Source organism: Rhineura floridana, chromosome 10, assembly GCF_030035675.1.
Source record: "Rhineura floridana isolate rRhiFlo1 chromosome 10, rRhiFlo1.hap2, whole genome shotgun sequence".
NCBI lineage: Eukaryota > Metazoa > Chordata > Lepidosauria > Squamata > Rhineuridae > Rhineura > Rhineura floridana.
The window spans coordinates 15510386-15536552 of NC_084489.1; the positions used below are offsets into that span (position 1 = coordinate 15510386).

General features: G+C 42.9%; 1 protein-coding gene and 1 pseudogene across 21 annotated transcripts in view; both read left to right on the forward strand.

Annotated features, from left to right (window-relative positions):
* The first annotated feature begins 2465 nt into the window (after positions 1–2465).
* Positions 2466–26167, forward strand: part of LRRFIP2 (LRR binding FLII interacting protein 2) — a 105708-nt gene continuing 82006 nt past the window's right edge. For 6 of the 21 annotated variants that reach the window (XM_061586799.1, XM_061586800.1, XM_061586801.1 and 3 more), the window contains exons 1-2: positions 2472–2988; positions 23337–23485. In XM_061586799.1, coding sequence (XP_061442783.1) covers positions 23396–23485 — 90 coding nt within the window. In that variant the 5' untranslated portion in view covers positions 2472–2988; positions 23337–23395. Of the gene's footprint in view, positions 2989–19096; positions 19162–23336; positions 23486–26167 lie in introns of those variants that run through there. The other 15 variants (XM_061586788.1, XM_061586794.1, XM_061586791.1 and 12 more) reach the window with 6 other exon arrangements.
* Positions 8575–8693, forward strand: LOC133365735 (5S ribosomal RNA; annotated as a pseudogene).

The window sequence follows — 26167 nt, forward strand, 5'->3', positions numbered from 1 at the left end:
CGCCACCGAGCGCTGCACTCTAGAAAAGCTTGGGGGTCAAGAACCTTGTAGTGGAGCCAGAGGTCCCAGCTGGCATTCCTGCATGGTATTTGATTTATTAGACATTTGGGGGGGGGAATGAAAGGTACAAGGACAACTTGAATCGAGAACGCACCTGGGCAGGTGTGTGCAAATATGCAGAGTCACAAAGCTGCCGCACCACCCCAGGAAGAGTTGGTTCTGTGAGAAGGGGGGTGCTCCCCATTAAACTCTCAGCTTTCCTGCCATTCTTTACAAAAGAAGCAAGTAGTAGCAGCTCCTCAGTGCGCCAATACCTCCCCTTTCCATTCTGTAGAAATAAGTGGAATTGCCAGCCGTGTGTATCTCCAGAAACTGCAATATGCATAAAGGCAGAAAAGCATACAGTCAGTTTTGCGAAATATCGCAAACACAAGCAAACAAATAAACACAGGAATTATTGGCATATAAGTGGTTTGCTAGAGCATCTTGGGCGCACACAACCATACAGACTGGTGGTCTACCTTCCTAGACATGTCACATCATTACTTGCTTGCAGTTCCATGAGAAATAAGTGGAATTGCCAGGCGTGTTTACCCCCAGAAAATTTGATATGGAAAAAGGCAAAACCACATATATTCGGTTTAGTGATATATCGCAAATACAAGCAAACAACAATACTGGACTGGAAGTAATATCATATAAGTGGTTTGCTAGAGTGTCTCGGGCGCCTGCAACCATAGAGACTGGTGGTCTACCTTCCTAGACATGACACATCGTTACTTGCTTGCAGTTCCATGAGAAATAAGTGGAATATGCAAAAAGGCAAAACTACATACATTCGGTTTAGCGATATATTGCAAATGCAAGCAAACAACAATACAGCAATTATTGTCAGGTAACAAGGCAGAAATTTAATAGCTGTAAGTGGAGCTGTACAAGAGCCAAAAACTTGGTCAACTCCAAGTTGCCAAACCAACAGGAAATTCAAACTTTCGCGCTCTTACGTTCAAGCGCATGCACGTTATTGTGCTTCGGTGCAAAGGGGGAGAGGAGCATACGTCATATTTTGTGGACCAATAGGCTGATAGGGGGTGGTGTTACAGGTGGTGCTGGGAAAAAGCAAAAAGAATGTACGGATCTTCCCACTGCGTGTGTGGGCGCAAAAAAGCATATTTTTCAGATAAGAAAAAAGCGAATTTCAGGCAAAGTGGGAACTGTCAGATGACAAAGCGAATATGGAAAACGTGGATTATCGGGGTCAGTTTGGATGAGCCCTTGGGTTAATGACTGTGCTGAGGTATTGATAATCCTTGACAAGTTCAATGTTTTATTGTCAACTTTAAAGTTACATAAATCTTTTGTTGTCATTACTTTAGTCTTTTTGACATTCAGCTGCAGCCCTGCTTTTGCGCTTTCGTCTTTAACTTTCATCAGCATTCGTTTCAAATCATTACCGGTTTCTGCTAGTAGTATGGTATTGTCTGCATATCTTAGGTTATTGATATTTCTCCCTTCAGTTTTCACATCTCCTCCATCTTGGTCCAATCCTGCTTTTTGTATGATATGTTCTGCGTATAGATTAAACAAATAGGGTGATAAAATACACCTCTGTCTCACACCCTTTCTATTTGGGAACCAATCGGTTTCTCCATATTCTGTCCTTACAGTAGCCTCTTGTCCAGGTTGTGCATCAGGACAGTCAGATGCTGTGGCACCCCCACTTCTTTTAAAGCATTCCATAGTTCTATATTTTACATTAGAAAGAGAGTGAGTTTTGAAATATATATATATATTGTTCGAGATTAAAGTTGGACATTTTTATTAATTTTTTTAATAACTTTGGTATCAATTTTTTTTAATCTGGATACCCAAACTCAATTCTGTTTTGCTATCACTGTTGCTTAGTGTCTACACGGACCTCTATCCAGGCAAGGAAAAGGCGTTATCAGAGTTCAAGGACACATTCCAGCCAGTCAAATTATTCAAGGAAGGTGCAAAGTAGGGGCGGTGGAAGGATATGGCCTGAGGAGAGGAAGTGTGGCTGTGGAGGTAGTATGGTGTGGGAAGAGTCCCAAGGGCCAGACAGAGAAAACTGGAGGCCAGATTTGACCATGGGATCTGAGATTCCCCATTCCTGATTTGAATGGTAACAATTCTTGGCAAGATTTTATTTCTAATTAAAAAATAAAGTTTGCTTTTCAGCAGGCTAAAATTAATTCTTGAATGCAAGCGTCCCTGTCATGCGTCTCAGCTGTTGCGCGACCCTGCCGCTGCCAACGTTCGTTTGCCCATACATTGAAAGCACGCACAGAATGTGTCACGTCGGTCTCACACACATAACCGCTTCGACGGGCTTGCTGACCCAGCGGGCGCCAGAGATTTTGAAACTCCTCCTCCTCCCATCCCTGGCGGCGCCGTACGACACCTCATAGGAGAAGAAGCCGCAGCAAACCGCGCCTCTCGCTGCTTCTTATGCGCATGCGGCCTGCAACTCCTTCTGCTGTGGTCAAGAAGTGACGCATGCGTGTTCTTGCCTGTGTGGAAGGTTTCCTCGCCGCAGCTGACTGAACTGTCGGGTCGCTGGTGGTGACACTCGGGGCGCGCGGCGATAGCGGCCGCAATAGCGGCGCCGTGACCACAGAGAGAGACAGAAAAGCAGGTGTTAAAAAGTCGCTGCTAGGGCCTCGCTCTTCTTGGAAGCCTGAAGTCCATTCGAACTCAACCGTCGGCGTGAGGCGAGAACGTTCCTGTAGCCGTCAGTGGCGGCAGAGCGAAGAAGTCCTCCTTTCCGCTCCGGCAGCGCGCTGTTGACTCTGAGCTGAGCCCCGGCGGCGAGAGTGACGGCTCCAGCCTTCCTGCCCGTGCCTGGCTTGGAGAAAAGCGCCGCTTTTGGTGCCTGGGCCCTGGCTGCCCCGCCCTGCTAGCTTGCCTGGCGGCCCATCGTTGTCCTGAGTTCATTTCTCTTCGCCCGGACGGAGCTGGCTTCTGGTGAGAGAACTCGGAGCCTATGGCACTTTGGGGCAACCGGAATTGGTGCTTTGTGAAGAGAGCGGGCAGGCAGGCAGGCACTCTTGCGAGAGGGACGGGCGGGAATCCTTCTTTTTGAGACTGGTGGTAGGCAGGGAAAGGGTTACTGGTGCCCCAGGACATGTAGGAAGAGGGAGGCCGGTCGCACAGGAAACGCCTGGTGTTCCTGACCAGGCGTATTGTCTGGGGCCTGAGGTTGTTCAGTGTGGGCTGACCTCAAGGACGATAAGTGGAAAATGGTACGGTTTCAGCTGTTTCTGGCACTGGAGACAAGGGAGGGGCTCCCACGGTATGCTGGTGAATAAAATTTCCGGGCGTCTACGTAGATCGCATAATGGTAGGATTGCCAGTTCCAGATTCTGAGAGGACGCCTGTTATCTTTAGGACTGCAGTTTTAAAGCTTTTCTTTTGCAAATAAGCTCCACTGAAGGCCGGGATGGGGGAGTACTTATTGAGAAACTATTATGATTTATTATTAGGTTGCTATCAGTATGCATGCTGCTTTGCCGAGTTTTCATAGGCAAAAAATAGACCTCTGCTCCTTACTATCCATCTCAATTTCACTGTGCTGTAAGACTTCTTTAGAAGGAAGAACTCTAGGTGGAACTTTATGAGGGGAATGGTTTTTCTTTTTACTATCTTAAACTGCTTATTTGTTGATAAATCCTAATAATCTGGATGAGTTAGATCCTGACTTAGGTCCGGTTCAAATCAATGGGACTTAAGTCATGACTATTTACTTATTGCATTTATATCCCACCTTTCCTCCAAGGAGCTCAAGGTGGCATATAAACATAGTTCTCCCCCTCCCAATTTTATCCTCACAACAACTGTGAGGTAGGCTAGGCTGAGAAACAGTGACTGGCCGAAGGTCGCCCAGTGAGTTTCATGGCCAAGCAGGAATTTGAACCCTGGTCTCCCAGGTCCCAGTCCAACATTCTAACCACTACACCACACTGGTGGTAGGGTCAAGAAGAGAGGATTAAATTTACAGTTTTGTAACTCTGACAAGCTGTGATGTGTAGGAATTGGGGCATTGCTGCTGCTTTTGATTGTCCTGGGAAAGTAAGAGAGAGCATGAGGTTTCCCCAAGAACTTCTTAATTATTAATAGTCAGCTGTATTGCATTGTTAAACTTCAATGCTAAGCCTATTTACTCAACTGTGAAGTCAGTGGGATTTTCTTCTATTTCCAAATAAATCTGTTTGAATAGGAGCATAGTGTTTTACATGCTGCATAACTGTAAAAGAAAGTAGAGAAAAATATTTTTCTTTTCTTCAAGAAGGGTTTGATTAAGGCACTGTCTATTGCTGTCCTTTTTGTCTATTAGTATTCTTATGCTATAGGGAAAGAGGGCAAGTGCCCTTTCCCTTGGAAAAATAAGTGCTGTCAATTCAAGAGGAATTTTTGTTCACATAGGCTTTTACTAAAGTGTGACTCTTTCTGTACCATTGATCAATATTTATTTATTTATTTATTATTTGATTTATATCCCACCCTTCCTCCCAGCAGGGAGTGACATCACTCTGTCAAAAACTACATTTTTGATTTGCATCATAATTAAAGTTCCATTTTTTGAAATGCTTGGAAAGTGCTCCTTAGGAGTAGCAGTATCTCTCTGGTATAGTTTAAGTAACTTCAGTATGTTGTGGATTGTACTATATTAAAATGAAATTCATAATGTAAATACAAATGGTTACTGAAATTGCTGGTGGAAATTTTTGTATCTAATGAGACTTGAGCCAAGATAGCTTGGGGACTGAGATTTTTTTATGCTTGAAGGCACAGAGTGTTCTTTAAGTTAAGATCTGAGCTCATTGAAAAATTAGATATTTGTGAGTCAAGATTTTATGAAAGATGACTGGAGTTGTGGTAGTTTCCACTTGTAGAACAATCTTTGGCAGCATTCCAAGAGAAGGATTTCATTTTCATCATAACTCTCTAGTCAGTGTAACAATGTATACAAAGTAACTGTTATGGGCCTGTGAATCAGGGGGAAGTCCAAGAAACTGAGCTTGGTGTGATGGTCATTTAAAAAATATAAATAAGTTATAGGAAGAAAAACAGTAGTTCAAGTCTGTAGGGCTTTGACTAGACAGTGGGAGATTTCATTTGATGTATCACAGTAGGCAAATGGAGAAAAGTACAAAAGTTCATTTTGGTTATGTGGTAAAATAAAATAATCGTGAGGTGAAACTATAAGGGTTTGGCATTTTAACTTGTGTTTTGTGGCTGTTTTATCACATTTTATTTTTAACCCACCTTTTTATATAGAAAGATGTCTGCATTATCTTACAGAAACTGACATTAAACAATTAAATTGATGTTGATTCCATCCCTTTTTGTACAAAGCATTGCTTTGGGGTGGCCAAATCACCAGTTCTGATTGGGCCGTTGTGGGTACTTCATCCCTTCTTACACCTCCTGATTCTCCACAGTTGGTACAAGGGTCACCTAGTGGTTGCACTTCTTACATATTCTCCCTCCCATCTTTTGCAGGTCTTTTTACTGTTGGGCAATGTGGGAGGAGCCAGATGCAACAGCAATGATCCAAATTAGTTGTTGGTGAAAGGAATGCATACAGCTTAAATCCGCTGCTGCATTGGGTCCATCTGGGGCAAATTTTGTCTGTGAAATTATGTTAAATATAAACATAGTTGACATGTAAGACCACTAGCAAGAAATGTTTCAAGTAATATTAATGATTCAAATCTTCATACATGCAGCAGAAAGAGCAGAAGAAAGTGAACAGCCAAATGAAAGTTAAGAATTAAAAGTTACATTCCTGCAACTGGAAAGAAGGAGTGGAAGAAAGAGGTCAGATGAAACTAGATCTCTGATAAAGTAGGGACTCACTTCCCTTACTGCAAGTACTGCAGAGGCTTTAGCTCAGGGAAAGATGTTGTTTAGCTGGAGGAACTGCAGCTGGCTCAAACCGTGGTCTGGTGAAGAGGCAGCCTGGAGCAACGGCCATTCAGCTGATGTCCAGGGCTCTCTCAAGTAGTCATACGTTCATAACTTGCATAACAATAGGGGATTGGGAGCCTATCAAACAACCTCATGACTAAATTAAGAACAAGCTGAAGTTGAACCCTGATAAGACCGAGGTACTATTTGTGGGGGACAAGAGAAGGTTGGGCAACATTGACCTGAAGTTCAACGGGGTGAGTCTACCCCTAAAGGACCAGGTCCGCAGCCTTGGGGTTGTGCTTGATTCCAGGCTGTCCATGGAGGCTCAGATTTCGGCAGTGAGCCGGGCAGCCTGGTACCAACTACACCTCATACGAAGGCTGCAACCCTACCTTCCTGTTCACCAGCTCCCACTAGTGGTACACGCCCTGGTCACCTCTCGTTTGGACTACTGTAATGCGCTCTACGTGGGGTTACCCTTGAAAACGGTCCGGAAATTACAACTGATACAAAATGTGGCGGCTCGACTACTTACGAATAGTCGCCGCCGAGATCACATCACACCAGTGTTGTTCGACCTACACTGGCTACCAGTTGTTTTCCGAGCCCAATTCAAGGTGTTGGTATTGACCTTTAAATCCCTACACGGTTCCGGCCCAGTTTATCTCACGGAGCACCTTCAACACCACCAATTATGCCGCCCGACAAGATCGGCCACACAGGGCCTTCTCTCAATCCCGTCAACAAAAACAGCCAGATTGGCGGGTACAAGAGAGAGGGCATTCTCAGTGGCGGCCCCCACTCTTTGGAACTCCCTCCCACAAGATCTCCGGCACGCCTCTTCTTTAAATGTATTTCGGAAAGCCTTAAAAACCTGGCTCTTTCAGCAGGCCTTCGGGGTATCCGGGGAGGGTTAATTGTTATAACTGAAATGCCTCCTGCCCAGTTTTAATATTGTTGCTGCAGATGTGTTGTTTTTTATATTGTATTACTGTATTTTATCAAATGTATTTTAACAATTTTGTAAGTCGCCTAGAGTGGCCATTGGCCAGATAGGCGACGAAGAAATTAAATTTATTATTTATTATCATCTATCACACAAACTTTGTTCAGTTATGTAGAAGGAGTGATGAATATTGTGTAGGATGTGAAGTGATGCTTTGGGTTAGGAATAGTCTGTGGCATATAGTTGGAACTACTCAAAGTACTAAGAAGCAAGATTTGGAGTTTAGAGTTAAGCCTTTTGTTTTGTGGCTTTGGATAGCTGGTGCTGTCACGAATGTGATGTTTTGCCTGATCCATGAGCCACTTAAATGGAGTTATAACATATATGCTGATAGTATACTCAGCTCTCTGAGTGCTAGTCTTTATGTAGCCAAACTGACACCATCCATATACAAGAGGAAGGCATCAGTAGCTTGGGGGAACCCCAAGGTTTGCTAAAGTAGGAAGAACATTTAGGTGTAAAATATTAAGGTGAACCCGCTTCCAGAGAACAAATAGAAAATTGCCAATGAGGACTGGGCATGCTGAATAGACACGGGAGGCTGGCTGACTGTAGGGAGTGCGAAAACAAATCCAGGGAAAAGGGGAAATGGGATGAAGTTATTGGGGACTTGAATGTAGCACTTGGCATTGCAACGTTTTGTTGTAGATCCCACTTGGTCATAAATTATTAAAAGGAATTGTGTTTTAAAGCTTCATCATTGCTTTGCCCCTTCCCCAAATTACACTTGAGTGGATTTTTGTTTAATATATTCACCCTTTTCATGTCTCCATGATCATATAGATCTTAATCTGGTGACCATAGTTTTGCCAAGGTCCTGATTAGTTTACATGCACAATTTGTAGAATCTCTTGTCCATAGTGCCAAAGTACCTTTTCTTAATAAATAATACTTTAGATTGCTCAAAGCACTTCACATATTTCAGTAATACGTTTCATAGCCCTACAAGGTAGATTGAAGATGTAGAACAGAAATTAAGGTATAGTTGGTTGTGAACATGTAACTGAGGGTAGATTTGAACTTGGGACTTCTTTGTTTGTCGCTGATATGCTTCGATGTTGTGCTACACAATCTCACACCTGAACACGGTAGTTTCTTTGTTATCTCATTCTGCATCTATGTTGGAATTGCTTTTTAAGGTGTGAAACCTTTTTAAACAATATTTTTTACTCTTTTTTTGAAAAGATGTCTTGAAAGCTTAATTTTTTTTTAAAAAAATATGTTTTGTTTTAATGTATTTTAAAGTCTGTTTTTATGATGTTTTAAAGTGTTTTTAGTGCTTTTGTTTGCTGCCCGGGGCTCCTGCTGGGAGGTAGGGTGGTATAAATCAAATAATAAATAAATAAATAACCAAAGTTAACTTTTTCTCCTTCTTAATCTGTCCAGTAAATTGTTTCGTCTAGTGAATTTGGCATAATTATTTCAGTTAGAACTAAATTAGACATAAATATAACCTCTTAAAGCCAATTGTTGGATTTTAGGGTTGGAAGAAATATGAGACAGACCGTATATGCATGCATCTCCTGACATCTTTTTTCCCCCTTTTGTTAAAGGCAGCTATTGAGGCAGGGTAGATTGGGGCCATCTTGTTGAGGAAGGAGGATAGCTTTTTTGTATCTGTATATTTTCCTTTCTACGGCTATACTGCCCTGAACACGCCCAATCTCGTCTGATCTCGGAAGCTAAGCAGGTTCAGGCCTGATTAGTACTTGGATGGGAGACCATCTGGGAAGACCGGGTGCCATTGACTTAGAGGAAGGCAATGGTAAACCACCTCTAAATACCTCTTACCATGAAAACCCTATGAATATATCCAAAAGATTAATAGGGTCACCGTAAGTCGTAATCGACTTGAAGGCATATAACAACAATATTTTTCTTTCCGTTACTAATGGCTTCAGGGGGTAATATAGATGAGTGGGATGAGGGGAAAGGGTTTGAGCCTCCTTTCCTAGTACTCTGGCCCCAATCCAAATTGCCCCCCATGACTGCTTTTAGGAAAATAAAGATGCTAGTACGTCCATTTATTCATCTTCCACATGTTTAGCATGGGCTTTAGGCTTCAGAAAATCTTCACATGGAAAGAAAATAGGAAATTTCATTTTCCCATAAGTGGGTTAGAATTTTTCGTTAAAATTACATTGAACATGAAAGGGGTTGTATGCATTCATGGGCAATAAATTCAGTAAACATTTAAAGCCCATTGAATATTTTGCTTGGGTTAGGGTCTTAATAAATATCATTATTAGTTCTTGGTGAAGAACCTTTATTCCAGCATCGGAATGGAAATGGACTGTCTTCAAGTCGCTCCCGACTTATGGTGACCCTATGAATAGGGTTTTCACGGTAAGCGGTATTCAGAGGTGGTTTACCATTGCCTTCCTCTGAGGCTGAGAGGCAGTGACTGGCCCAAGGTCACCCAGTGAGCTTCATGGTTGTGTGGGGATTCGAACCCTGGTCTCCCAGGTTGTAGTCCAACACACTAACCACTATGCCACACTGACTCTTTATGTACTCCATATTCTTTTATTGCTTGGCCTGCAATTATTCCTTTTTCAGCTCTTTGTTGGTCATCCTTTGTAATTATCCAAAAATACTTTTTTGAGGACATACTTTAGTTTTTTGGTTAAAATATTTGGTTCTTACTTTATTAAAACTTTGTCCTTGTTTTTAAATGAAATTCTATAACGCAAATCCAGACTACCTTATGAAAACAAGGTTGCTTGTTTTAGGTGTGATAGTGAAGCTCATTCAAAGACAATATGCAGTGTGAGTCATAATGATCGTGAATGAAGAGTTAAGAGTCATTTCTGATTTGGAGACCTGCAGCCAAAGTTTTGGCTGGGTAGTAAAACTAGTACATAAAATTAATCTCTCCCCCTGCCTTTTGCTGGCTCCTTGGTCCATGCCCTCCCTGAACATTCAGTTTTGTTCCCTTTTTTCTTAAGTTATATTAAGGATTTTCTTTTGTTCCCTTCTTCCTTCAACTCTGTGCCACTTTATGCACCTGTTTCTCTCCATCTACCACATGCCTACTTTTCAATCCACTGGTTACTCTGTCCTGCTACTTCTAACCACCCTGACTCTTCATTCCCAGCCCATGGCCTCTTTCTTTACTTGTGGCTGCTCACTCTGTTCTTCTTATCTAAAACCCATTCTTCTGTCTTTAGTCTCTGGAATTTTTTCATAGCCCCCTCTCTGTTTCTTTTTTTATTTTATACTGCCCTTGTTCCCTCTTATCTATCCAACTTTCAAGGTTGAATTTTCTGAGTTTTAGACTCCTGTTTACCCTGTTGTCTGTCTTTGGACATTCTAGCTTTCAATTTCCTTACTTTACTGGACCCTCAAGTCCAGGGGTGGCTCATCTGTGGCCATCCAGCTGTTGTTGAACAACAACTCCCACCATCCTGTCTTTGGCCAAGGTGACTGGAACTTAAGAGAGTTGGACTCAAACAACATCTTGAGTGCTTTAGGTTAGTTACCTCTGCTCTAGTCAGTATTTTCCAATCCTCAACTCGCCCTTCCCTGGGTTTGGTCCCCCTTCTTCCTGTCAATGACACACTGTACTAGCTGCTAGGTTCTGTATAAAGCTTTTCCATTTATTTCTAGAATTTGTGTCCTGACTCCACAAAGCAGCTTACATCATATATTACAACACACAAGGCAGAGGAAAATAATATACCAAGACTAAAAACCATTAAACAGATGACCAAATGATTGCCTAAACAAAAATGCCTTAACAAGGCAGTAGAAAAGAGGTGGGGCAGATTAGATCTTACAGGGCAAGGAATACCGCAGTCAGATGTGTTCCACAGAAGGCCCTCTCCTTTTCCCCCAACATCAGTGCCTCAGCTGGTGGTAGAGCACATAAAAGTCCTTCCCCAGCTGACCACTGGAGATTGGTAGGATCATATTGGAGAAGACAGTCCTTATAGTATCCTGTCCCCAACTGTTTATGGCAGGGGTGGCAAACCCATAGGTTAGATCTGGTCTCTGACGACATCCCCCCATAACTTGGCAAATTAAAGAAACCCTCGCACATTTCTGCTGAGAAGTTTTCCACTGTGGTGCTCCCACTGTGGTAATGAGGTGAGCCCTCCATCCCTCAAAAAATGGATGCTTCTGCTTCAATTTATCTTGTAAAGGAGCCTTTTCTCCTTCTAGTACAGTGCTATTGCAAGAAGGTATTGGAGCTCAAGAAGCAGAAACTCTCTTTCTTGTTTCCTAAGCAACTTCTTTGAGTGGTGCTGCACCAGAGTGAGAAGAGTCTCCTTTGCAAGGTATGTGGAGAGAGCTGAGGTTTCTCTCCTAGCGTATTCTTGCAATGGAAAGGAAAAACATTATGTTCCCTTTGCATTGCAGCTCTGGTTATGGGCTGTCTGAATGTGTACTTACCTGCCTGAATATGTGTATGTATGTGTGTGTAGGGATGGGGAGTGTGCACTAGTCACTTTGGCTATGCCCACCACTGACATGCATCCTTTGGAGGGTTAGACAACCCTCAACGTGGTCCTCAGGCCAAAAAGGTTTACACCTATTTTTTAGGGGGTTAAAGGTCATACACAGCACATAATATTTCACTTACAGGAATGGAAATACAGTGCCTTGCAAAAGTAATCAGACCCCTGACCAATGCTCTCATATTACTGAATTGTAAATGGTACATTGTAATTTCATTCTGTATGATATTTGATTTTGAAACACTGAAACACAAAATAAATTATTGTAAGGTGACATTGGTTTTATGTTGGGAAGTGTTTGTAAGAAACATAAAAAACTAAAACATGTTGCTTGCATAAGTATTCAGGGCCCCCCATTAATATTTGGTAGAACCACCTTTTGCTGCAATAACAGCTTTAAGTCTTTTGGGGTAAGTATGTACCAGCTTTGCACACAGTGTCAGAGGGAGTTTGGTCCATTCTTCTTGGCAGATTCACTCCAGGTCGTTCAGGTTGGTTGGACGTTGGTTGTGGACCACAATTTTCAAAGAGTGCCACAGATTCTCAATGGGAGTGAGATCAGGACTTTGACTGGGCCACTGTAGGACATTTATCTTTTTGTTCTTGGGCCATTCCAATGTTGTTCTGGCCTTGTGCTTGGGATCATTGTCCTGTTGAAAAGTGGATTTCCTCCCAAGCTTCAGTTTTTTAGTAGACTGAAGCAGGTTCTCTTGCAGTATTTCCCTGTATTTGCTCCATCCATTCTTCCTTCAGTTTTAAAAAGATGCCCAGTCTCTCCTGATGAGAAGCATCCCCACGGCATGATGCTGCCACCACCATACTTCACTGTAGGGATGGTGTGTCTTGAGGCATGGGCAGTGTTAGATTTACGCTAGATATAGCGCTTTGAGTTTTGGCCAAAAAGCTCTATCTTGGTCTCATCTGACCACAAAACCTTTTCCCACATCGCAGCTAGGGCATTCTCATGGATTCTGGCAAACTCCAGATGTGCTTTCAGATGGTCCTTTTTGAGTAAGGCTTCTTTCTTGCCACCCTCCCATACAGACCAGTGTTATGCATTATCTCTCACTTCTGTAGAATGCTGTTTGGTCTTCATTTTCCTTCAGATTCACGGCCTGACCACTGGTCCTTCAACAGTGGGGTTTTTATCCTGACAGTGTGACAGCAACTTTAATGGTTCACAGGTGAACCAATGATTGCCAATGATAAGGCAATTGTGTTCTCAGTAGGGTAGTTTCTTTCATCTGTGTAAACTTGGAGCTTCCACAGCACAGGGGTTGAATACTTACGCAAGCAACATGTTTACGTTTTTTGTTTCCTACAAACATTTCCCAACATAAAACCAATGTCACCTTACAATAATTGATTTTGAGTTTCAGTGTTTCAAACTAAAATATTATACAGAAGAAAATTACAACGTACCATTTGGAATTTGGTGATATGAGAGCATTGGTCAGGGGTCTGATTACTTTTGCAAGGCACTGTAGATGCTCTCAAACTGTCTCCATAACTATTGACCTTCCACTTATGTAAGCTACATCAGCATTCTAATTCACCCAGAGAAACTAGATGTTTCACAAGCATCCAAGCATTTTACCCATTCTGACGGTCTGGGGAGCACTGGAGGCAGGCAAAACTAGAGAGAGTCAATAACTAGTTGATAGCCAATTTATATATTTTTGGTACCAATATTGAAGGGGGTTCTTTGTCTTTTATTCCCCTTTAGCTTTCATGTACTAGATTTTTATTATGCAAGAACACTTTCCTGTTTTTCAAAACTTCATTTTGCATTTAGTTCAGGGTAGAGCATGCAGAAGGTACAGCTCCTATCACCTTCAATTAAAATAAGTATTAGGGCTGGGAAATACCTGTTTGAGAGTTTGGAGAGCCACTGCTTATCAGAGTAGATAATATTAGGCTAGAAAAGGGATAGGGAATCTCAAGCCGGGGGACTCCAGGTCTCTCTGTCTGGCCTTTGAAGCTTGCCCCAGACCATGCCCGTCACCCAGGTCACATCCCCTCTCCTCAGGCCATACCCCTCGCCAATCTAGGTCTCTGCCCTCCTCAAGTGTTTTGCCTGGTTGGAATGATTCCATGAACTGTGATAATGCCTCTTGCCTTCCTTTTTAGGGGGATGGAGAGATGTGGTATTTGGAATGTTGAAACCTCTTTTAAGTGGCTGGAATGTAGCCTCCTGTAAAAAAGAAAAAGAAAAAAAGTAAGAGCCACCTTAATTGCCCCACCTGTTTGTGTCTCTAGCACAGCCTATCCCTGGCATGTGACCCCTAAAAGGTTGCCCATTAGAGAATGTGATCCTTGGACTGAGAAAGTGGTCTGATAGTGCAAGAGCCTTGTGTTGATGTCTCACTACTATGAAAATGTGTAAATAATATTTTTAGTTGCACAGTTCTTCCTAAAACTTACTACATGAGGTTGCAGACATATCTATTTTTAAAAAAATTGGAAACTGATGGCTGATCCTATTCTGGGTATGGTCTGTTTGTTTGGTTTTAGCCTCCCCCACCCCCAGCTCTTCTATCAAAAAGGCTCACAGATCATGGTACAAGATCAGAAGTAAGCCTTCAGGGCCTACAATATGCAAGGAAAAGGGGATGTGGATGGAGGAGGGAAAAAGCAAGCTCAAGTACCAGTTTTAGTTAATTTTTATAACAACAATCAGGTAGTTGATAACTGAGGGAGGGCAAAAGGCAGCTGGTCTTAGGGTCTTGCTTGGAAATTGGAGATTGCAAATGGGTAGGGAGGGTATGCTGTTTAGGGCCCAAGCTACATGTATGGTGACATGTAATAATGGTTTGATTGTGGCCCTTTTGAAGGAGAAGAGTGTGTTGAATTAATGTTACATGTAGCTGTATAGCAACATAGTTTGGTCCCAAGTTTCTTTGTGGGACAGACTGCATATATTCCTGTCTAGGTGGATTTTAAAGACCATGTGTGCCTAAAATAAAATGAAGGTATGTCTTGTATATTTATAGTACATTCTTAACCAGGATACTTCAGTGTGTTGCATACACTTGATACACATTCTGTTGGCACAGGCTCAGGCATCAGAGCAGATGGTACTAGATGAGGTTGAGAGTGATATGTCCCATAGTATTCTTCTCTGCCTATGGGTGATTAGAGGATCTTCACAAATCTAGCATGTTTGGAGGATGAAGTTGAGGAAATATTGGACTGAGATAAGAGGTTTGATTTGTTTGTTAATTTGTATAAATCATATGTGTTCAAAGCCTTGAACTTGTGCACTTGCTTCTCTTGCAAGTGGTGATTCCCTGCTTCCCAATGCTAGTTTGAAGCAAAGCATAATTTCCCTCAATGTCTGAATGATTAAACTATGGTTTATATATTCCTGGTTTTTATCCTGGCTTTTGGATTATGCAAACCATATTTTGACAGTTCTGCTCATTTCTAATTTTCTTTCTCATGCTTCCCACCCCACAAAGAATGGATGCATTGTGTCTGCCCATTCACTCTGGAAGTGGATGACAAACAATTATTTTGTGCTATGAGATAGCTATATGAGATCATTGCACATAAGCCAAGATATCAGCAAGATTTTATTGGCTATGGCAGGATTGAAGGAGGAGAGAGTGGCAACCTGGATGTTTGACTTGATCTTCAAGAAGTATTGCATACTGGAAATGCAGACTTCGTCAGATGCTGCTGTAGAATAAGTAACTCTTCAGTCTTTGAGTGATTATTGTGATGAATTCTGCCTGCCTTGGCTAAGGAAGCTAGCTGCTCTCCCAAATATGGTCTCTCCTACTCTATTTAACATCCGTATGAAATGGCTGGCAGGTGTTATCCAGAGTTCTAGAGTGCAGTGTTGTCAGCTCTATCTCTCATCTGTTGAGTGCAGATGATACCTAATTCTATGTCTGCATTCCATTTGAATCAGGAGAGGCTGTGGAAATGCTAGACCCTGGTCTGTGAAGGCAGTGATGGCTGGTTAAGGGCAAATAAATTGAAGCTGAATCTTGAGAAGGCTGGATGTTGTGGGTCTTTTGTTCCCATGTCTAGGAATTAGGGAGGTGGCCTCTTCTGGATGGGGTAGCACTCCTCTTAAAGGAGCAGGTGTGCAGCTTTGGGGGGGAGTGTTCCTTAATTCTAAACTGTCACTGGTGGTTCAAGTAGCCTCAGTGGCCAGGAGCATCTTTGCACACCTATGGCTGTACCTGGATCAGGAGAGCCTGGCCTCAGTAACCCATGCTCTGGTAACTTCCTAGATGGATTACTGCTGTGCGCTCTATGTGGGGCTGTTCTTGAAGATGGTTTGGAAGCTGTGGCTGCTGAAGAATGTTTCACCCTGGTTGGAGCAGAAGCAGCAAGGAGGGATAATACCGCCCTGATCTGAAAGCACTGCACTGCTGGCAGTGAGCTACTGAGACCAGTTCAAGGTCTTTCTATTAGTATATAAAGCCTTAAATGACTTGGGATCCAAGTACCTGAGGAGACATTTCTCATGCTACTGAATGACCCATGCATACGATCAGCAGGAGAGGCCCAGCTCATTGTCCCACTCATAATAGAGACTAGGAGGGCAGTGACACAAGATAGAGCATTCTTGGTGGTGGAAGGGTATTATACAGTCACGAGAGTGGATGTATGCTATAGCCAGCAGGGATTTTTTGCATTCCGCAATGTTAAATTGAAAATACTCCCCATGCCATTCTGATGCACATGTTACCAAATTCTTCCAAGCTACACAGGAAGTGGATTGGACTGTGAAAGACCAAGCTAAATTGTGTTTGCATTTTTACAAATTTGTAGGGCAGTACATTATCTCAGAGGGGAGGTCAGGTCTCCAGCTTCCCTGGTGCATTCACTATAACTGCCCAATTTCCCTGCTTTTAAAAGTTTGATAGAAATACCTGTTGGCTATAGGTACGTTCTTAAACTGCAAGTTTTTTTTTACCTATTAGTGAATTCCCTTCTAAGTGATATCCAGTCTGTCAGAGGGTGAGGCCAAAATCATATTTGGGGTTTGGTCCTGCAGGTATTATTGTTGCTGCTTATTTGATTTGATTGGTTAGTTTTAATGATGTCTTGTTGACATATGCCTGTCCTTATATCGTTGCTGTGCACAGCCCTGTTAAAGTTAAATAAAATGTGGGACTGTACAGAGAAACAAAAGAATGCTCACATGTAACAATTGTTCTCTTGGAGTGTTTGTTGTGCAGTTGCACATTTTACCTATCTAATCTTACCCATCTACCTATCTATGTTGTAGAGAGGCTAGATTCTGTAGTCTGTTCTATGCTGCACAACATTTAGGAGGTTCAACAATAAACTTGTGAACAAAACCCCATTAAGCTCACTTTAAGGCTGTCTTGGCAATAGCAATAAACCTCCCTCACCCTGTTGTGAGCTATGCAAGGAGGGGGCAGATAGACAAGGGTGAAACAGAGAACTTGGACTGGGATCCCTGGGAGAGGGCAGACAGCGGGGTGGACCCACAGGGAACCTGGCCCCCATCTTTGACAGCTCAGCCCCCAGCTTCTGACCCCTGTGTGGAAGCTCCACCTGGCACGTCTGACACTTTCCAATGGGATGTGCAGCCACAGCCAGAGATTCAACCTTGCATATCAGACGTTTTCCAGCCGAGCACTGCCCAGCTTCCCATGCCCGAACTGACAGCTAGCAGCCCCCCTCTGTGAGAGGGTGAGGCCAAAATCAAACCATCTTCACCCCGCACTCGGAGCTGAGGCGGAGTCTTTGTTTGCATGCACAATCCAAGCCTACATAAAGGGACTTGGGGAGGGGGGAACCCAATTGCGGAGTCAATGTCTTACAGTTGCGAAGTCATACTTAGTCAGAGTTACAGCAGTGTAAAGTTCCTAGAAAGAGTAGTTAGGTTAGGTTAATGAGGCAAACTGCTTTGGATATATCTATTACTTTAATAAAAAGAGAAGAAGCCACAGCTGAGTCTGAGCCTGATTTCTTCAACTTTGGGCAGAACACCCGCTCCATTATGCATTTCAGTGTGCTTTTTTCTAATAAACTTTGCTGCAGAACTGGAAATGGCAACAGGACATTGGTTTAGTCCAGCCTTTCCCAACTAGTGGGCCACCAGATGTTGTTGGACCACAATTCCCATTTTTCCTGACCATTGGCAATGCTGGCTGAGACTGATGGGAGTTGTGGTCCAACAACATCTGGTGGCCCACTAGTTGGGAAAGGCTGGTTTAGTCTATCTAAAAATATTGCAGCAATTTTTTTTCCAGATTGTTAGGATAAAGCTGGATCCATTACAGTCGGGTTTCAGGCCTGGTTTTGGCACGGAAACAGTCTTGGTCGCCCTGTATGATGACCTCTGTCGAGAGAGAGAGAGAGGGGAAGTGTGACTCTGTTGATTCTCCTTGATCTCTCAGCGGCTTTCGATACCATCGACAATGTTAATCTTCTGGGAAGACTGGCTGAGTTGGGAGTGGGAGGGACTGCATGGCAGTGGTTCCGCTCCTACTTGGCGGGTCGGCTCCAGAAGGTGGTGCTTGGGGAACATTGCTCAGCACCCTGGACTCTCCAGTATGGGGTCCACAGGGGTCAGTTCTGTCCCCCATGCTGTTCAACATCAACATGAAACCTTTGGGTGTGGTCAGCTGGAGCGTTGGAGTGCGTTGCCATCAGTATGCTGTGACACACAGCTCTATTTCTCCTTTTCATCTTCTTCAGTTGAGGCTGTCAATGTGCTGAACCAGAGCCTGGCTGCGACAATGGACTGGATGGGGGCTAATAAACTGAGGCTCAATCCAGACAAGACTGAGATGCTGCTAGTGGGTGGTTCTTCTGACCGGATGGTGGATGTCCAACCTGTCCTGGATGGGGTTGCACTCCCCCTGAAGGAGCAGGTTCATAGCTTGGGGGTTCTCCTAGAACCGTCTGTCACTTGAGGCTCAGGTAGCCTCGGTGGCATGGAGTGCTTTCTACCAACTTTGGTTGGTGGCCCAGCTATGCCCCTATCTGGACAAGGATAACCTGGCTTTAGTCATCCATGCTCTGGTAACCTCCAAGTTAGATTACTGCAATGGGGCTGCCTTTGAAGATGGTTCGGAAACTGTAGCTTGTGCAAAATGCAGTGGCCAGATTGGTAACAGGGACCAGACGGTTTAAAAATATAAAACCGATTCTGGCCCGCTTGCATTGGCTGCCTGTATGTTTCCAAGCTCGATTCAAGGTGCTGGTTTTAACCTATAAAGCCTTACACAGCTGAGGACCACAATACCTGATGGAACGCGTCTCCCGACATGAACCCACCCATACACTACACTCAACAACTAAGGCCCTCCTCTGGGTACCTACTCTGTGGGAAGCTGGGAGTGTGGCAACAAGGGAGAGGGCCTTCTCAGTGGTGGACCCCAAATTATGAAATGATCTCCTTGACGAGGTGTGCCTGGCGCCAACACTGTTATCTTTTCAGCGCCAGGTCAAGACTTTCCTCTTCTCCCAGGCATTTTAGCATGTGTTTTTAAATTGTTTTTAAATTGTGTTTTTAAATTGTTCTTTGTGTTTTAAAAGTTGTATATTTGTTTTCAATGTTTTTAATTGCTGTAAACTGCCCAGAGAGCTTCGGCTATGGTGCAGTATATAAATGTAATAAATAATAAATTATTTATTATTTTATTTATTTATTTATTTAATTTTTTTTATTTATTTTATTCAGCTTATATCCCGCCCGACTAGCAAACAGCTAATAAAGCTAACAGCTGCAGCACTGGGGACTGGAGAAGACTTGCCCTGGGAGTGAGTATCTGAGCATCTGGATGCTTGCTTGCTCGTTCCTCTGGTTTGCTGTCTCTTGAGATAGCTGAAGTCCCTGGTAAGTGCTGCAAGGACTGGGACCCCCTGCCTGACCCTAACTCCAGATAGAGGCTGCAGTTAATCTTGCAGCCTCTTGCATCAGCTCCTGGCTGGGTCATGGCATAAAAGCCCGGCTGCCCTTGGGGGGCAGGTCTGCCACTGGCGGTGTTGCCCCTTGGGGAGCCCCTTAGGGAGACCTGAGGGCAAGCGCACTACCCCCTGCTATTTTTGTTAACCAATCTAGAGGAGATTGGTAGTGGGGAGGGCGTACGGCGCATGTGTAGTTCCGGCACAGTGAATTGAATGATAGGAGAAAGTTGTCAGAAGCCTTCAGAGTGAGATTCTGTAACTGACAGAAGGCTGGCCCTCCCTGGGTGTGAGATGGGGGGGAGTAGATGTGCCCCTTTTGAAAGATATTGAGTGGGTCTGACTGTTCACAATTCCATCAGAGGCCTACTGGGATAACTGGTTCAGATAGGTTTTGTTGGTGGACTCTTGTTGGATCCATATCAGGTGTTTAGGAGGAGTCTTAGTAAGGAAGAACATGGGTGATGCCATCCCAATTTCAGTCGTCATTCGTAGAGGAAAGTATAGCCATGGGGAGGTGGTGAACTACCACAGAAGATTAAGGCAAGGGTACCTATGCCTTGTTCCTGGCTCCCACTCCTCTCATGGAATACAAATGGCAAAAAGTGCTGTGAGGCTGATCGGAGACCCGTAAAACATCATAACCGTGCGTATTGTGTGGGAGTGAGGGTGGTGAAGAAGGCCTACTCTGCCACCATCGCATTCTCAAGTAGCATTCTCAAGTTCTCCAGTGGAACTTTTCCGTATTGTCAGGGGTCTGTTGACATCAACTCCAGGAAATGGAGTTTTAGACCCTTCGGAGGCCCCCTGTGAATTGTTTGCAAGGCACTTTGAGAGTAAAGTTGCTTGCCTCCATAGCAATCTTGATGCCCCATCCACATCTACTATAGTCCCCAGTTAGATGTTCAGTGCAACGTCTGCTGCAACTTCTTGAGAACTGTTTCAGTTGATGCGGCCTGATGACGTGGACAAGATGCTTGTGACGATGCGGGCAGCAACATGTCCTCTCAAGCCTTGCCCTTCTTGGCTTATTAAAGCTTGCTGAGGGTGTTTGACTGAGTGGATCCAGGGTATGGTCAACACATTGTTGTGGGAGGGAGGGATTCCAGCTGTGCTGAAAGAGGCGGTGATCTGACCACTCCTGAAAAAGCCCGCTGTGGACACATCGGTTTGAGATAAAACTACCGACTGGTCGCAAATACCCCCTTTTTAGGGAAAGTGATTGAGAAGGTTGTGGTGCAGCAACTGCAAGTACTCTTGGATGAAACAGATTATCACGACCCATTCCAATCTGGGTTCAGGCCTGGTTATGGGACTGAATCGGCTTTAGTCGCCCTGATGGATGACCTTTATTGGGAGAAGGACAGGGGGAGTGCAACCCTGTTATTTTTACTTGATCTCTTGGCAGCTTTTGATACCATTGACCATGGTATCCTTCTGGACTGACTTGGTGAGGTGGATATCAGAGGCACTGTTTCACAGTGGTTCTGATCCTATCTCCAGGGGTAATTGTTTTTTGGCGCCCTGGCAGTTGTGCTATGGGATGCTGCAGGGTACCATCTTGTCCCCCATGCTGTGTGACATCTATATGAAGCCCTTGGGAGCAGACATCTGGAGATTTGGGGCAAGGTGTCAGCAGTATGCTGACGATACCTAGCTCTGTTCCTCCTTAACATCTTAATTGGGGGAGGCTGTGCAAGCCGTGGACCACTGCCTGGACTCGGTGGTGTGCTGGATGAAGGCCAATGAACTGAGTCTGAATCCGAGCAAGATGGAGATGCTGTGGGTTGGTGGTTCCCGAGTTCGGATAATTGGTCAGTTGCCTGCTTTGAACGGGGTCATACTCCCTCTGAAAGAGCAGGTCCATAGTCTGGGGGTGCCCCTCGATTCATCTTTGTCACTAGAGGCCCAAGTGACCTCAGTGGCTAGGAGTGCCTTTTACCACCTTCGTCTGGTAAGACAGCTGTGGCTGTCTCTGGACCAGGATGGCCAGACCACTGTTGTCCATGCACTGGTAACCTCCAGGCTGGATTACTGTAATGCACTGTATGTAGGGCTACCCTTTAGGTTGGTATAGAAGCTTCAGCTGGTGCAAAATACGGTGGCGAGACTGCTCACTCGGGCAGGGTATTGCCAACATGTCACCCCGCTGCTGAAAGAATTGCACTGGCTACCTATCAGCTACTGGGCTAAGTTCAAGGTTCTAGTTTTGGTGTACAAAGCCCTATATAGGTTGGGACCAGGATACCTGAAAGATCGTCTTATCCCTTATATACCCAGTTGATGACTGCACACTGCAGATGGGGGCTTCCTGCAGATACTATCTTATTAGGAGGTCCATTCTGCACAATATAGGAAATGGACCTTTAGTGTAGTGACACCTACCCTTTGGAATTCCCTCCCTTTGAATATTAGACTGGCGCCATCTCTGTTTTTGGCACCTATTGAAGACCTTCCTCTTGCAAGAAGTCTTTTAAGTTGAGACCTTATCCCAGTCCGTGTTGGAATTGCTTGCTAATATGTTTTTATCCCCTTGGGGGAAAAAAGATGTTTTTTAAGCTTTAAAAAAATGTTTTTAGAGATTTTTGTTTTAATATATTTTAAAGTCTGTTTTTATGATGTTTAAAAGTGCTTTTAGTGCTTTCGTTTGCTGCCCTGGGCTCCTGCTGGGAGGAAGGGTGGGATATAAATCAAATAATAAAATAAATAAAGCATACTTGTAATAGAATTGTATATTTGCATCCATTGCATGAAAGTGAGCAGATACAAGCCTCTGGTAGTTACTGGGATAGGCAAACAGTAGTTGCAGTACTGTTTTAAGACATGTGGACCTAGAAACATCTTTTAACAGTGCAATCTGAACCATATCTACTCAGAAGTAAATCCTATTGAATTAAATGGGGCTTACTCCCAGGTAAATGGGGTTAGGATTGCAGCCTAGATCTCTAGGAACTGTCCTTAATATCATCTGAAATTTGACCTACAATGCACTTTTAAACATGTCCCAGTAAGATCAATGGAACTGATTCCCTTCTGAGTGTTTTTAGGAGCAGCCTAAATCCTATTATAAAATTAGAAATGTGTCCCTGCAGTTTAGCAGTAGAGAATATCAGTGGGGCAGAAGCATTTATTTGGATCAGGGTATTCATGAAGTGGATGGAACATCATGGTGACCGACAGGATACTCACTGCCTGGTATGTACCATATATTGGAAGTACTGGTTGTGATGTCAAGACTAGTTCTGCTTCTCTTTTATTACTAGTATGCTCCCTTGTATCAGTAGGTATGCTTCCTAAAACAAAACATTTGTAGTTCTTTTTTTCCAGGTAGCTTGGTCATTATAATGTGGAATATTATGCTTTATTTCAGTTTTGCTACAGTTTAATTAAAAGGCAATGGTAATTTTAATATTTGGAGGGGAAATAAGTAGTCTCTGATTACTTGAGCACAACACATAGATGTTGGCTTTAGAATATAGTTGTTGTTTCAAAGAAGGATTTCCATTTACTATGTGTTTGCTAATACGACTTTTTTTGGAACATAGCTTTTCCATCTAACATTTGCCAACATGTATTCTGGTCCTGCGCTTGCTGATTTAAGTAAATATAGAAATGATATTTGTAGCAATTTAAATGTTACAGGATTTAATCACTGTCTCAGACATAGGAGGGAAACAGCACAAATGTATACTACACAATAAGATAACATTAAGAAAATATTTATGGAGAAAGGTAATTGGGATGAGGGAGAGAACTGGCATTGGATTGCAAACTTAAATCCTGAGTGTCTGCTATTGAAGAAGAAAATCGTTCAAGTGTACATCTCTTGCTTTTTCTTCATTTTAGAAAACCTTATTATTGCAGAGTAAATGCAGCTAATCGGTCCATAAAATCAAGTCAGTTCTTGCCAGTTCATTCCTCCTTTATAACTATCAATAAGCAAGAGAAACTAATTATTGGCAAGTAGTTTTCAAGGTATGAAAATATGTATTTTAAAAAGTAATCCTGATAGTCTTTTCACTTTATTTCAGATCTGAGCACCTGGATCTAACCCAATTTTGAAAGGAAATTACTGAGAGCATATTTCACTATGGGAACTCCTGGTTCAGGAAGGAAAAGAACGCCAGTGAAAGACAGGTTTTCTGCAGAAGATGAAGCTTTGGGTCATATTGCTAGAGAGGTTAGTACATCTATATAATTCCAATTAAATTAGAGTCATTATTTGAAGCTTAAAGTTTGCTGCAGAAGCTTTTTTTTAAAAGAGGAAGAATAAATTGTCACTGATAGTTGAAAAATGATAGGTTGGAACTAAAAACTTAACACTATATTTGATTATGTGATATGAAGCCGTGTGATGTGTCTAGTGGTCAGTTCAAGGTATTATGTTAAATTGAAGTGATTCTTACTAATTTTAAAGCAACGGAAGAAATGCTACAGCAGCTTGTACTAAAATTAAAAGGGTTTGGAACATCCTATATTTTTCCTGCAGTCTGTTCCTTCTTACTGGTATTTCGAGTAACCTAAGGAGATCTTGAGCTGGGACAGACAGAGGGCTACTTGTGGGTGTGGCCCACATACTTACAGACAACAGTTGCAATGGGGAGAGGGGGAATTGCTGAAGGGAGCATTGGGACAAGTGGGATAGAGCAAGTTGATTACCTTAAAACCTCCATATTTAAAAGCACAAGTTGTGGATCTACCATCCTTGCCATTGCAGTGTTCCTCTCGCTGTTTTCTTTGTTTCATACGTCTTTCAAACTGTTTGAATGGCCAGTGTTTATTTCCACATACTCCACTTGATCTGCATCATATGGGCCTAGCTTCATTTTGGGATGCATTCTTCACATCTTTAAATAATTGGCTGGGTATCTTTTCTAAAAGATCTTGGGAACAACTTGGAGCTGGTTGCTAATAGACCTTTTGTGTGTGTGAGAGCTGAATGGCAACATAATTTGTGGAGTGCATTATTGATGCTGCTGTGCCATAATACCTAATCTATGTATTGATACATAATACCCAATTCTCTCCTTTGTGTTTGGCTCTATCAATTTCTAGACTTCTCATGGTGTGTCCAATATTCTCTCCTCCTGTCCTGTCTATGCATTTAGTAGTACGATTCCAGTACTTCTGTTTTCTCTAGTGCAGTACTAGTGCTACCCTGCTGTGGATAGGGGGTGTGCATGATGCTGAATTTGAAATGACCATGGTTCTTCCCAGTTTTTTTTCTTAAGGAGGACAAGACTCCTCAAGGATGATTGGGACTTGGGAATGAGTTCTGGATATACACGCTGTAGTTATATTTTGTACTGAGTTGATACACTTAGCAAGTGCATTTTCAGTTTCAAATAACTTGTGCAAATAACCTTTCATTTACTAGTCAATTGTGACAAGAAATGATAGCTTTATATTGTTGTGCAAACAAGAAGATGAATACTTGCTTGCTCCGACTTGGCAATAATTAAAAAATTGAAATATTTGAATTACTAGTAACCTCTTGAAATAGAAACCAGTATAGTTTCAAATCTTGTATTTCATAATTCAGATCCGTACGTTTTTAGCCTAAACGAAGGCAAGATTCACCAATAAGAAGCAGTGTAGAGGGTTAGTGTTTTTTAAACATTAAAACAGTAAGGGTGATAGCTTTATTTAGAAGCTTTGAAAGCTTTCTTCAATGGACTGTATTTTATTTCTACATAAAGTTTTCTCAGTTACATTTAATCTTTTTATGAATTGCTACCTATGATTGAAGCAGTTTAACAATAAATGTCAACAATAAAACATATATAAAACTATTTTGTATATAAAATATTTCTGGTCAGTTGACAATAATAAACTAATGAATGAATATAAAAACAATTTCAAATCCAATATAGACACAGTTTGGGATAAAAATCTCAACCTGAAAGGCTTGTTGAAAAAGGAAGATCTTCTGTGGGTACTGAAAAAACAATAGACAGCATCTGTCTCATATGTAATGAGAGGGAGTTTCAAAGGATAGGTGCCACCATTTTAAAGTGAAGAAAGGTACTTGGAGAGAGCACTGGGATGATGGGGGTATAAGCCTGCCTGTTATTATCCTGATATATAGAATGAGATCCAAGCTGATTACTAGCTCTTCAGTGGGGGATTTTCTTTTTCGTGCTAGAGTGTGGCTGAGAGTGGGGAAATTGGTTTGAATGTTGAAAATTGGTTTCTGTTAGTTGGATCCAGACTTCCACAAGTGGAGTGGCTGCTTCTGTTTGTGGATGAGTCTAAGATCCAGCAGAGACTCCCACTGGAGAAAGAAAATGGGTGGGAAGAGTTGATTTTCATTTATTCCCCATACCATGTCACTTGCTGCTGTGTGGTGTCAGCTGCCCAAAGCAACTCTTACAGGCAGCACAAGGGCTTGCAGGGTGAAATAGGAATTGATGACAATCAACTGCCAGCCTGCCCCTTCAATAGAAGCATCCCATGAGTGGAACTCTACTTCCATGCCCTATATGTATATGTGTGTCCATGCATGTTTGTGCGCATGCGCGTGCGTACGCACATACACACACACACACACACACACAATTGGCCAAATTATGAAGCAAAAGTTAAGCAGTATTTTTGACAAATGAAATGAATATTCCATAATAAATAGTGTAAGAGATAACAAATTTGTACAGTAGGGCCCCGCTTTTCGGTGCCCTGCTTTTTGGCTTTCCGCTAATACAGTGGCGCCAGCGGGGCTTTCAGCTGTAGCACAGGGAGGTCCAGCCGCTGCACTCAAGCTGACAGCGGTCTGCTGTAGCGCGAGAGCTCCCCACGCTACAGCTGATCGCTGTCAGCTGGAGTGTGGCGGCTGGAGCTCCCCACACTACAGCTGATTGCACGC